Source organism: Podarcis erhardii (genome assembly GCF_964252035.2).
Source record: "Podarcis erhardii genome assembly, chromosome: 3".
Lineage (NCBI taxonomy): Eukaryota > Metazoa > Chordata > Lepidosauria > Squamata > Lacertidae > Podarcis > Podarcis erhardii.
Window position 1 is genome coordinate 78,364,583 of NC_138507.1, and position 13,667 is coordinate 78,378,249.

Below are 13,667 nucleotides of genomic sequence, written 5' to 3' on the forward strand. Positions count from 1 at the left end.
ATATGTTGCATATCCTGTAATATGATGATTCTATAAAAGAAATATCAAATCATTTTAAGTAAAAAAAACCCAGACTGGTAAGCAACATAAAGATGTTAAATTATAAAAACCATTCTGGGTTGCTGTCACTTATGTGACAAGCAATTTACAGCACCTAGTTTTGATTTCAAAAGGATAGCTAAATTTCCACATCTCTGGGTTTTGGAAAATGGATAACTGAACGGTGAGTGCATGGACAGAAGAAATTTCTCCCTCTGTTCTATATAGCAGAAGGAAATATACCAGATCCCTTTCTGAACCAGATTTAAGTAAAGCAAAATGCTTCCCAAAAGCAAAATGTGTATAAACTTTACAGCAGAAGTGTTGGGTTGATTGTGTACTGATTATGGTTTTTGAGTCTTGCATGTGAATGTTTGGTTCTAGGTAATCTTGGTTCTTAGGCTTTGTATACTGTAGTGGAACATTAAGCCACTGCAATTTTTGAGGTATGATTTTATGGTGTACACACGCACTTAAACTAATTAACTGGAATCTTAAAAATAGGCAAGGCTAACAATATAACACAATTAAGATTGTGCAGACAGTTGTTAGGTTAGCAATTCTATTGGCTTTTAAGAGTTGCTTCCTTCACTAATCTATTTAATCACAGTACAGTGGTACCTTGGGTTACATACGCTTCAGGTTACATATGCTTCAGGTTACAGACTCCGCTGACCCAGAAATATTACCTCGGGTTAAGAACTTTGCTTCAGGATGTGAACAGAAATCGTGCAGCGGTGGCACAGCGGCAGCAGGAGGCCCCATTAGCTAAAGTGGTGCTTCAGGTTAAGAACAGTTTCAGGTTAAGAACAGACCTCCAGAACGAATTAAATACTTAACCTGAGGTACCACTGTAATACATTATACACATGTCTATTTGATGGCCAGATGCATGTTAGCCAGAAAATGTGATTTAGCATGCTTATATATGACTTGTAAATTTATATATATATATATATATATATATATATATATATATATATATATATATATTTGCTTTCATATATATATATATATATATATATATATATAAAAATAGGGTGTGTGTGTGTGTGTGTGTGTGAGAGAGAGAGAGAGAGAGAGAGAGAGAGAGAGAGAGAGAGAGAGAATGTGAATGAATTCACTGCTACTTTATTCCTCTGTGATTTTTATGCCACGGAAGATTTGTTCCCTTTGTCCTGCATAAGTTCCTCTGTTCTCACTCTTGATATCTTTATCCTATGTTGATAATCTTCACTTATGACAATTAGGCATGTGATCCAACAGTCCTTCGTAATTTCATGCTTGAGTTATTTGAGACCTCTCACTCAGGTGGATGCCATTTTGCTCCTAGGACCTACAGCTACATTACCCTGTGTCATTAATGTCAATGTGCACTGTGACTGTTGACCCCACCCCAGCACTATCTACTAGGCTGTCTAGATGAGGGGCAACACTTGCAAGCATCATAGGTAAAGGTAGAGGGATCCCTGACCATTAGGTCCAGTCGTGACCGACTCTGGGGTTGCGGTGCTCATCTCGCTTTATTGGCCAAGGGAGCCGGCGTACAGCTTCCGGGTCATGTGGCCAGCATGACTAAGCCGCTTCTGGAGAACCAGAGAACCAGAACAGCACACAGAAACGCTGTTTACCTTCCCGCTGGAGTGGTACCTATTTATCTACTTGCACTTTGACGTGCTTTCGAACTGCTAGGTTGGGAGCTAGGCAGGAAATTCACCTCGTGTACGCACATTGGAGCTGTCATCCTATGAGTGGGATACAGCTCTAACATCCCTGAAGACCTCATCCACAAACCTCTCTTCCTCTCTCAGGTTTTCAGCCACCTTGGCTTCAAGGAAATGAAATTGTTTGTGGAGATCCAAGAGCTCATTGAACTGAAGACACAACCACAAGTTCTGTCGGGCAGCCAGATAGTTGTACATGTGACAGATTGCGCAAAACACTGGAAAGCTCCCATGTGTCGTCTGACTTTCTGTCTGCGTAACTGTTTTTGTAGTTTATTGAGTTACTTTATTAGAAGCTTGGGTTTTGTTTAGATCAAGGAAAGGAGGAGCAGAGCAGTGTACCCTGGACTTCTTGCCCTGATTCCAAACTCATTTGGCTGTTTAACTTGCCTTGACACTTCGTTAGCTGGGGCAGAAACACTTCATAAGCTGGTGCTGTCTGTTTCTAGTCTTCTCATGGCTGTGCGAGAAGAGGTGAGGAGAGAGAGCATGCAAACCTGAGACTCACAAAAGCTTGTTCCCATAATTATAAACTATGGTATAACATATATCCAAACATAGCCAGTGAGTGCTAGACATCAAATAATAGTGGGAGCACTGCTGTAAACTGAAAATCATTATATTTTACTTTGCAACTCTGCTGTCAAATGCAGTCACGACTTCTCCTGCCAGTAGAATTTTATCTCAAATAATGTTACAGTATAATCCTGATTGTGATTGACAATCTGTTACTCTCTTGAATAGCAAAGTTCTGGTGGCTGGTTTCTTTACTACTTGGTAGGGACTCCTTTTTTCTACATGTATACATGCATTCCTACTAGTAAGGTCGCCACCATCCCATCTTCATCCAGATTCATTTAATTAATGTGAATTTCCTAGAATAGCTTATTTGAGTAAATTAGTTTTCATGTGCTCCCCTGCCTTTCTTCAGATGGCTCTTTGGGTTAAGTAAGGCTGCAATCCTAAACACATTTACTAGACTCCAGAGGGTAAGTCTCATTGAATTTAGAGGAAATTATTTTTCTGTTAACACACCCTGTAAGTAAGGAATGATCTGTCAACAACTAAATAATAAGCAGTGCTTCGCTGAATGCTGTCTTCATCATGTTTTTGTAACTAGAATGTTCCTCCGGATCTCTCCATCTGCACTTTTGTGCTGGAACAGTCCTTGTCCGTGCGAGCCCTCCAGGAAATGCTTGCCAACACAGAGGAGAAAGCAGAAGGGGTGAGCAGCAATGTCTCCGCCTTTTAATTAATTAATTTGTAATTGCTTTTGGATTCTATTAAGTGTCTTGTTATCCTTGATGCTTTTTATTAACACCTCAGCTTTTGGAATCCTATTACACTCCTTATTTTATTGAAGAAAACTTGAATGACCAAAAGCCATGGAAAACTTAAAACCAAATATGAAAATGTTTTCCCCCAGCTGTCATTATCCTTGCAAACCAGAAAAAAATGTATGAATATTTTGTTTTCATAATACTTTCCACATGACCATTACAAAATGTGGAGTATATATCAGTCTTGGATATACTTACATAATTTGAGTGCTTTATGCCGAGTTTTAATCATGTATTTATCAGTTTCTAATGAATATTGATCTTTAGTCTTCTCATTTTGTATTTTATATATGTTATATAATCAATATGGTGTTTGTATCTAGAAGTATATATAACTTTTTTTTTTTTTTAAATACACATTAGTTAGTGTTTTATACAAAATATAGTCTGATTTTCCTGTACCGCATAATGATGGTTTTAAACTACATTTTAAATGATGTTTTACATATATTCTTTCACAATAATAAAGCTAGCTGGTGTTTGATAGATTTCTGCTTTTGCCTTTCTTCCTTTCTATTTCATCTTCGGTTTCAAGAAGAAATAACCTGCTTCTGCAACAAGAATTGCATCATTCAAACTTACCCTCTTGTACAGATGTCAGATTAATTTCTGCAGTTCAGTTCTTGCAGTGTCACAACTACCTTGAATTCCTGGTAACATTGTTTAGGAGTCCCCAATAAATAAATAAGCACTTTATTGAACCTGGCTATAAACGAAAACCAATTAGGAGATGCTAAGTAAGATTAAAAGCAGTAGGAAGGAAATACAGTGGTACCTCGGGTTACAGATGCTTCAGGTTACAGACGCTTCAGGTTACAGACGCTTCAGGTTACAGATTCTGCTAACCCAGAAATATTACCTCGTGTTAAGAACTTTGCTTCAGGATGAGAACAGAAATCGTGCAGCGGCAGCAGGAGGCCCCATTAGCTAAAGTAGTGCTTCAGGTTACGAACAGTTTCAGGTTAAGAACAGACCTCCAGAACAAATTAAGTTCTTAACCCGAGGTACCACTGTATGTGCCTATAGGAACAGTTCATAGTTGAAATAGTTAGAATTGGTTAGATCCTTTATAAATAAAATCTAACTTGTTGTCAATGTTCCTTACTTGCCTTGAAATCAATTAAATCAAACTGTGTGGGCAAAGCTTTGGTGAACAGCTGACCCAAAGCTTCACAATCAGCTATGGGTCTTGTGGAGCTCTGTGTCATGGGGATTTCGAAGCTTCTCTAGCCTCCTACTAATCTGATATTTACCTTGAGCTGTCCAGGGTGCTACTTTTTTGCCTGAATTTGCCTTATCTTAGTGGTGGAGAACCACAGTTCTGGGGTGCAAATGCTGTTGATCTGACCCTTGGGACTTTGCTCAGGTCATGCTTGCGCCAATACCTTCTTCACATACCCCTTGAGTGTTTTTGCTTGGCTAGAATGTGCCGTTGAACCCTAATAATGCTTCTTGTTTGCCTGAATGGAAGAGAGAGAGGTGTGTGTATGTACAAAACCAGCTTACAAGACAAAGGTAAAAGGACGTGCTTGATATGAACTGTGCTAGCCTGGAATCTTCTTGTAGTTATTTGAAGAAGGATGCTTATATATTTGAGGATCCTGTTTTGAATGCTTCTCCCTTCCACTACCAATAGGAGTGCCCAGCTTTTAGGACTGCACATGGCAAACTTCAGTGATATCCCTAATTATAATAACTCAGTATCTGTTAAAACCGATCTAAAAGCTCGATTGAGAACAATGATCACAAGTGCCTCAATAAAATAAAATAAAATCCCTCCAGGAAAATTAACAAAAGTATGAAAGAGCTAAGATTCTGATGCTTGGAGGACTTCATGGTGAAAGTCAGAGAGCCTATTACAGGATGAGAATATGTGTCTAGTTTCACTAGGCACTTTGCTATGGGGCTAATTAAATATGACCTCCCCACATTGCTACCCCATTTGCAGGCAGCACATGTTTAGGGGAGCGGATTCAAATATTTCAGGAAGATTTTGTTATTTTACCATTGGTGGCTTATTTGTTCATTGTTGTTGGTTTTTTTAAAGAAAAAATATAATTGCAAATTTTGAGATGCAGTTATAGAAAAGCAAGTTGTCAGTTTGTTTTTACTATGATGTCCTGGTTACCACAGTGTCTTGGGTGTCTCTGTGTAGCATGCTCAGAGCTCATCCCTGTGTTCTAATACTAATTGTGATAAAAGATGGATTTCCTCACCTGCAGCAGAAGCAAATGGGAATGTTACCTCTTTAAAGTCCTGCGCTTGATCTGTCTCACGTGAACTACCACATGACAGCAGCTGCATCATCTCATCTTTCTTTAAACTAATATTTTGGAGTCTAAACAGTTTCTGTTTAATATCTTATAACCAAAATGTAATCAGAAAAGATTTGTATGATGGATTGGCCATAAACCCTGTCATACTTAATTATATAAATCTGTTCTACTGTGATTTGTTCCAGAATCTTGTGCTTAGCATGTTGCTTGTATATCTAACTATCTGGCCTTATTTAGATCAAAGCTGACATAAAGTACTAAAATACACTGCACACATCTGTAGAAGCATCCTTTCAGTTAATATAAAGGATAAAATGCAAATGGCTTATGTGCACAATCCATGAAGACACTTTCCTTTTCAAATCTATCATAAAGAATACTATTAATTAGAGTGAGCAAGAAACCATGTCCTTGTCCAATTTCCTGCTGGAAGCTTTTTCTCCTCTTCACCCACCCCATTTTTAGGGTTTATTAGTACACTGAGTATTGTCCCTTGTCTTGTTTCCTCAATCCCCACCTTTGTTTTTTGTGGTTCAGCCACTATCCTGTAAGAAATGCCAGTTTTTCAGGAGAGGAAGAGTTATAATGGAAGGAACTGAATGAAGGAAATAATATATGATACTTAAAGTTTTGGAAAATAAGCTGTAGGGTGACAAGAACTATTTCTGTGCCTCATATGTGGGATATGATGCTGAAAAAGTATGTGCAGCTTTCTGAGTTCTTAGGATAAAGCAATTTTGTAAGCAAAATATAGGCTCTATCTTAATATGGCTGGATCTGAACTTTGATTATAAATGGAAAGATAAATTGCATGCCTCTATTACAGAAAATAAAACCTCAGGCTATGTAAACAGATCTACATCTTTCAGTTGCAATATAAAATTTGCTGCCAGACTTGGTTTTACACCTGAGATTGCATCTGTAATAGCTCATAGGAAATGAATAAAAAAAGTGAAAATATATAAGCCTGATATGTATACACATGAAATATTTACTCTAGGGGGGGAAATCAACTTTTGTGAAGTACAGTTTTGTTGTTGCCATTATTGTGCCATGAAGTTTCTTAATGGGGAAGGGGTGACACCTGTATCCAAGCGTCCTTGGAAAAGGCAGGTACACCCTGCCCCCTGTGTAGCTATCGTCCCAGCAGTGTTATGGACTATGGGAAGACTATTTTAGGATGAAGCTTCTAGGGCATATGCACTGCTCGGATCTGGAATGCTACTTTTTTGTGCCTCCTTGTCAAAATTAAACTGCTGTGAAAGTGTACTGAGCATTACCTGTTGGAGGCTAGAGCAGCCCTTTGAGAGCAAGATTACTACACAAGCCATGCAAAAATGATTGCAAAGCCAAAATATAATTGTTCTATCAGGGCAGTTTAGATAGATGTCCTGATTATTGCATTGAACCTTGAGGCATTTGTATATCGTGGCATCTGAGAGGAATATGCCCTTTAACTGTAATGATACAGTGCTTGTCTGAATAAAAAATTGAGGGATGTGTGTAGAAACCTTTTGACTTTTGCATGGCTGGAATGTAGCCTACTGTTGCTCTGTGCACATTTGCCTCTGGCCCTGCCCACCACTGATAATGCAGCCCCCTTATAAGGGAATGCAGACCTCAGGTTGAAAAATATCACTGCTCCTGCTGTATACTGCCAAAACTTCATTCAGAGTCTCATTTCTGTGTGGATTTCCTTTGGCCTCTTGAATGCAGACTTTATTGTGAGAAGAAAAATTGGGCGCATGTGTGGGTGAAAGTACTTTAAGTACCGCTAATTTTTTTAAAATAGGAATTTTGAGTTCAGTTTATTGTGTACAGTTTAGAAGATGTTTCTTACTGCTGAAACAGATTTGCAGAACTGCAATGGAGTGACAGCTAATGAATGCAACTAATAATGAAGTCTGAACCCTAAGTGGATCCAACTTTTGCAGAAAGAGTTCTAACTAAAACTTAACGACAACAACGACAACAACAACGCAACAAGACACAGCCTGGACTGATACTATGTTTATACTGTGTTACCAATTACTGACCAAACCAGTCTGCTTAGTGATGATACTGATGCAAAAATGTTTGCTTAATGTTTTGCTGGATTTTTATTGAATTTTGAAATCATGTCCTGACTTTTTTGCTTGTGATTTTTTGCTTGTGATTTGTAGGAAGCGCTTAGAGATTTTGTTATATTAATCAGAATGTAAATTATTAAAAGAATGAAAAACAACATGCATTTAATTTCAGTACAAATAATATATGGCTATTGGGCAGGATTAAACTTCTGCTTCTGCACTGGGGCTTTGCCACCTTTCCGGCCCCCAACCTGCCTTTGGAGGGATTGGGAGAACCCTCCGGAACAGAGGAGGAAGGGTGATCATCCTGCTTGGCAAGTCAAAATATTTGCCCTGACAGAATGATCATCTCAGTGCAACGTTTAATTCCCCCCACAAGCATTTGTGAGAAATGGGTTTGGAAACCATGCCCTTGTGATAACCATTCTTATTAACGGTATTTCTATCAAAATGTGAGTGCTAAATTGCAAAATACCATATTTAGTAAGGAACTCATTTTTGTTTTGTTTTGTTTTTTCTCCCTACAGCTAGTTGATGTGGAAAAATGGGTATGTGCTTGACTCTCTTGACCCAAAATAATCCTTTGTCTATCACAGAGTCTAAATTGTCTGTTTTTTGTATTCTGTCTGTACCACAACACTAATTTGCTTAGCTCAAAACAAATTTTTTTAACACTTCTTTAATAATGATAGCTGGGACTGTTGAGTTCTTGAAATAGTTCCCAAACTTCTTAAAATAAGACTAATAAAATACATTCTAATTCATCCTTGTAGTTTTGAGCCTTGCAATTTCATCCTGTAAATGTATGTCCTTTAAATCTGTCATTATTTGTGACATTTGTCTGAACACATCTTAAGTGAATAATGCATGTGAATACCATAATGTTTCCTCTGTGTTTATAACTGATGTATTGTTTTATTTATAAAATAGTGTGTATTAAGCTTTTCAAGGTAATGAACAGATGTCAGAGAATTTATAGAAAACAAATCACTACATATATCTTGCCCAATCTCATTTTATTCTTCTAATTCTGAATTAAATCTGTGCATTGATATGTAATGAATTTCTGCGAGCTATTGGGATTGGAAACCTTTGACAATATGTCTTCCATTTGTGTGTGTTAATATCGTATTTGTATGTAGAAATCTAGGCATGCAAGTAATGTATTTTCTGTGTATAGAATCTCTTGAGCATGTCTAACTTTATTTTGTATAGTGAGATGTTGGCACTGAAAGTCTATTTGCATTATTCCAGAGGTATCTACTTTTGAAAAGTCTATGTTTGCATGTCTACGTGATTCTAATTTTTATTTGCTAATTGTGTGGATTGCTGTGTCTTTAGTTTCTTCCCTCAAATTACTTTCTTTGTCTTCTCTATAATGAGTTATAAACCCATATTTTAAAAATAAATGCATTAGTATAATAATGATTTTACAAGAATTCAAGAAAGAACTATACTATATTTCTCACATTTCAGCACCTTAGCTGTGGCTTTGCCAGCCATATGGTAAAAATGTTCCCCCAAATATTTGTATCCCTTTTCAGAAACTCGAGTAACTAAAAATTAAACTGTCCTAAATCATGGACTAGCAAAATAAGGATCACACTGTAATCCAACCCAGAAAACTTGTTTACTACACAGTGTAAATTAGGTAGCAGAAGTATCGGGCTCTTATATACCCAATTGAATTCCTTTTCATTTAGAAACCTAGGGTTGTATCCAGTGCTAGGCCTAATAAAAATAGACCCGCTGATGATAATAATCATGACTAACTTGGGTTCATCAGTTTAAATGTGTCTGCTCTCAATGAGACTAAGTTAGACAGAACCCTAATACTTCTTAATGGTATTAATTTCTCTTTGGAAAAGGACTATATTCTGATTTCTAATATTATTGTATTTTATGACTATTGTGTACATTAATTCAGTGAATATTAAATTAACACAATGATGGGTATTTCTTTGAAATGTTTCCAAATGGTTGAGATTTGAGATTTGAGCAGTCTACAATTATATTGTTCAGCAATATTGAAATGATACTGTTTTCTAGATACTGTAAACATATAGAATTAAAGCAACAAATTACATACTGTCTCTGCACCCTCTTGCCCCTAACATTTCTCATTTCATATTTGCATCTAATTTAGGATGACTGCCCTTAATAATCTTGCTAAAACTTTAGCATTGGCAGGTCCAAATGAGAGAGTGCCAAGTGTAGAGCAAAATACATATGCAGGTCTCCCAACCAGTGTTTTGTGCTGTTTACGTCTCATCTGGTTATCAAGGGAGCAAGCAGTGTAACAAATCAGTGCCTTCTGCCAGCTGTAGCATCCATAACATAAGGTGGCCAAATGTATTGTTAGGCTTTACTACAGAAAGGTGGGAGATGTTAAACATACGGAAGCATCTACATAAGCCGTATTCCATATTTTTCTGGAGTTGTTACTGAGCATGTGATTCTTTGACTAGTTTAATGGATTTTCCAGGTTCCTTCATTTTGTTCCTGGAGCAGGCCTTGTGTTGATGTATGTGGGTGTCATTTAGTTTAGTTCACCTGTGACAGAACTGGCTGGGGGAGTGGAGAAAAAACAGATTCTTTTCCTTGTGGCAGGTCCAATGGCAGTTGTGTCAAACTTTATGCTGCAATTAGTTCAGGTCTGTTAGAAGTTCCTGAAGCATCATCTAGTAATTGCCTGTGGAATAAGTTCACATTGTTGCAGCCTGAGAATATGGACATGGCCTTTGTAGCAGTGAGGCTAATTTGTGTCCTTTAGATCTGTACCCTTCATGGCTGATAAAATCTAGGAGGACGAAGGGATTGACTAGATGGGTGCAGGGATAGGTTAATTCTTCACTACATAAGGAAGTTACACTAGCTGCCTTGAAAGAGATGCAGCCACGCTTAAATATGTCTTCCCTGGATCCAGAAATTTTTAGAAAATAACAGTCCAATCTCTGTTATTCCTTTTTTTGCACGAGGTAATCAAGACAATGGTAGCTAATCAGCTGCAGGTGTGCTGGAGGAAGCAGCCTATCTAGACTAAGGTTACCAGACGTCCCCGTTTCCCAGGGACAGTCCCCGGATTTACAGATCAGTCCCCTGACAAAATCCATCCCCTTCAACTGAAGTTGAAAAGTGTCCCTGGATGCATAGAAAAAAATCTGGTAACCTTCATCTAGACTTGTTTCAGGCTAGGTTTTAGTAGTGAAAAAGCCCTGTTAACTTTGATCAAGGGAGAGAAACAGGCATAGTGTGACCTTGTTGGTTCTTCTTGAACTCCCAATGGCTTTTGACACCATACTGTGGTGTCCTTCTGGAACTCTGTGGGGTTGGAGTTGGAGGGGCTGTATTATGATGACTTTACTCTTATCAGCAGGGTAATTACCAGAAAGTATTACTAGGAAAGTTTTATTTGGTCCTGTAGCTTTTGGGCTGTGGGGGGTCCCACAAAAGTTCATTCTGTCTCCACCTCCCTCATTATTAACTTAAAGAAGGAATTTTAAAACATACCTGTTTGTCCAGGAACTTGATGGCTAAAAGATACTGTTCCAATCAACCTTGAAATTAAAAGTTATGTGCGTATGTGGCTGTTTTAATATGTATTTTTTAATTATATTGCTTTTTCAGTTGATAGCTGCCCTTGACTCCTTAGGGAGTTCTAACTCCTTTGGGTTACAAATTTAATAAATAGTAAAAATAATTAAAAGCACTTGAACTAGAGATTTTTTTATTTTTAAGAAACCTCTATGAATACTAAAAATGAAGGGGCCAAGTGTAAATCCTTTAGGAGGGAATTCCACAGACTGTGGGTCACCACTGAAAAGGCCTTATGCCTAGTGCATGCCTAGCTCAGTCTAGCTATGAGAATCTGAATCTCAGGATGTCGGGTAGAGCCCCATGTTGGGTAAAATATTCCTGCATTGCAGGGGGTTGGACTAGATGGCCCTCGTGGTCACTTCCAACTCTGTGAATTTATAACTGATTTTAAATGTGAGTCAGCAGGTAGGGCCTCTGATGCAGATATCAAGGCACAGGCAGGTTCATACAGGTGCAAGTTGTCCTTCAAATAACCATGCCCCCAAACAATTTAAAGACTTCAAAGGCCAAGACTGGCACTTTGAATTGGGTTTGGAAACACACTGGTAGCCAGTGCAGAATGCTTGCAATGTGCCTAGACTGCCTAGCCCCACAAGCACAGAACTGGCCACATTCCGTATCAGCTGAAGTTTCTGGGCCCCTTAGCATAATTTACAGTATTTGGTGAACCCCCTCCCTCCTTATTTTAAGCATGTCACAATCTTTCATATACAAAAATAGTTATCGTATCCTCTCCCCAGGTGTATGGTTCAACAGAGTAAAGGTGTCTTATCAGATGGATGCCGTAGGCAGGACTTCAAAAGTTTATTATCAAGAACCTCTGGTCTAGTGGGAGGTTCATGCTCCCAATTTCCCAGTTGTCTTCCTACCTGAGGATACTGGCAAGTTCTTGGAACCTATCCTAGTTAAGGAAAAGGTGTGAGTCAGCTTTGGGTGTCCTGCCTGCAGGACTCAGCTGAGTTTGCGCCATCTGCTGGATCATGCCCTGTGGAAAGGATAGATCCAAGCCTCACGGGTAAGTGCACATTTTTATCTGTGTTATTTTGTTGGCATCAGAAGTCTTAGATAAGCAACAGAATAATTTGGATGGGCACCTCTTTCATTTTATGATTATATCCCATTGATCATAGGAAGCAATTTGGCAGGCCATTGAGTGTCACAGTCATTACATTACCAATGAATTATAAAAGAAAATAGGTTCAGTGACTTGTGTTTGCTGTTTGGTGGCAGCCATGAGCACCGAGGAATATTTACAAACCTTCTGAAATATTCACTGGTTCCTATGATAACTCACAGAAATCAGTTACAGATTTTTTGCAAATAATTTAGAATATTTTACATGTTCTGATACAGTGATATTTAAAATCTAGATGAAAAAATAGATTTTTCAGGATACACACAATTCCACTGGAGAGCTGCATGTGTGCACTGATACAAATTTTTGGAATTGTTGTGCATGAGTTATTAGTGATTCGTTTTAAAATCTCCTTACTTTTGTTTTTGCATATTTACGATCTGTTCAGACCAATTACTAGTGTTCTGGATCACCACATTTTTGTGCATTTGTCTTTCCATGATATTAATCATTGTATGTATGTGTGATTTTAATATCTTTGATACTGTGGAAGACATTCCTGTCCAGGTAAATTTGAAAAGTCATTATTTTTTTCCCTAGTACTCAGTATAGTGCTAGAAATGCAACTTTCCAAAGTTGTTTTTATAATGAGAAAAAAATAACCTATTGTAAAAGTGCTGATGAGCAATAATATTTAATGTTTTTCCTCTTTTCCCTCTTCCTCATGGTACTCCAGAAATTTATGATGAAGGTAAGCTTGAAAACTGTTGTTTAATTAATTTATCTCTTCTCGACCAAGAACAGTTCAGAAGAGATACAAAACTCTGTATCACAGTAAAAGTCAATTAAATAGTCAATAAAAAAAAATATCTTAACCAGACAGTTGTAAAAAGCCAATTGGTTAAATAGCCTTTCTATAACATACTGAACATCCGGCATTCACAAACAAGGAAATTTGTAAGAAGATTTATACTGCTCTCCCTGGCCAAACATGGTTATATAGTGGCTAAGGATCAGATTTAATAATTATTCATATTATGGTAAAATTATGAAATTTGGCTCAAATACATGGGACCTGGCTATAATGTCTGTAAAATTCTGTAATGCATTTGAGGTACTAAAATGTACCAAATGCCACTGGATACTTTACAGAAGTTTTCGGGATTTTTTTCTGTCCCTCAACTTTGTCATAACTTTCCTCATTCTGTTGTTAAGCTTCTGTATTCATGCCTTTTAGTGGTTTATTTTTTTCACCAAAAAATCTGATGGTTTGCCTTTTCAATATGCGGTAAACCATATAAGTTTTCTAGTTTTTAACAGGGTTTATTAAACTGCTATCCGTTACTGTGTTGTGTGAGATGTTGATTGGATCTTGGAGGATTAACTTCATTTTTGCTGCGTCTGAGATGATTGCCTGGAGTGCTCTTTTCTAAATCCCATCCAGCTATTAGAAGTGCAGTGTTGTCAGCTGAGTTTATTTGTTTAATGTTTAATCATTATTTGTTTAATGATTTTATTTTGCTGTATAAGCAGCATTATTATTATTT

The 13,667-nt window shown here is 37.6% G+C and overlaps 1 protein-coding gene across 18 annotated transcripts in view; it reads left to right on the forward strand.

Annotated features, from left to right (window-relative positions):
- The window catches only part of RYR2 (ryanodine receptor 2), a 253,156-nt gene that overhangs the window by 58,933 nt on the left and 180,556 nt on the right, over positions 1-13,667 (forward strand). For 12 of the 18 annotated variants that reach the window (XM_081856307.1, XM_081856320.1, XM_081856322.1 and 9 more), the window contains exons 3-5: positions 2,884-2,988; positions 7,976-7,996; positions 12,857-12,871. In XM_081856307.1, coding sequence (XP_081712433.1) covers positions 2,884-2,988; positions 7,976-7,996; positions 12,857-12,871 — 141 coding nt within the window. The remainder of the gene's footprint in view (positions 1-2,883; positions 2,989-7,975; positions 7,997-12,856; positions 12,872-13,667) is intronic. The other 6 variants (XM_081856318.1, XM_081856323.1, XM_081856312.1 and 3 more) reach the window with 2 other exon arrangements.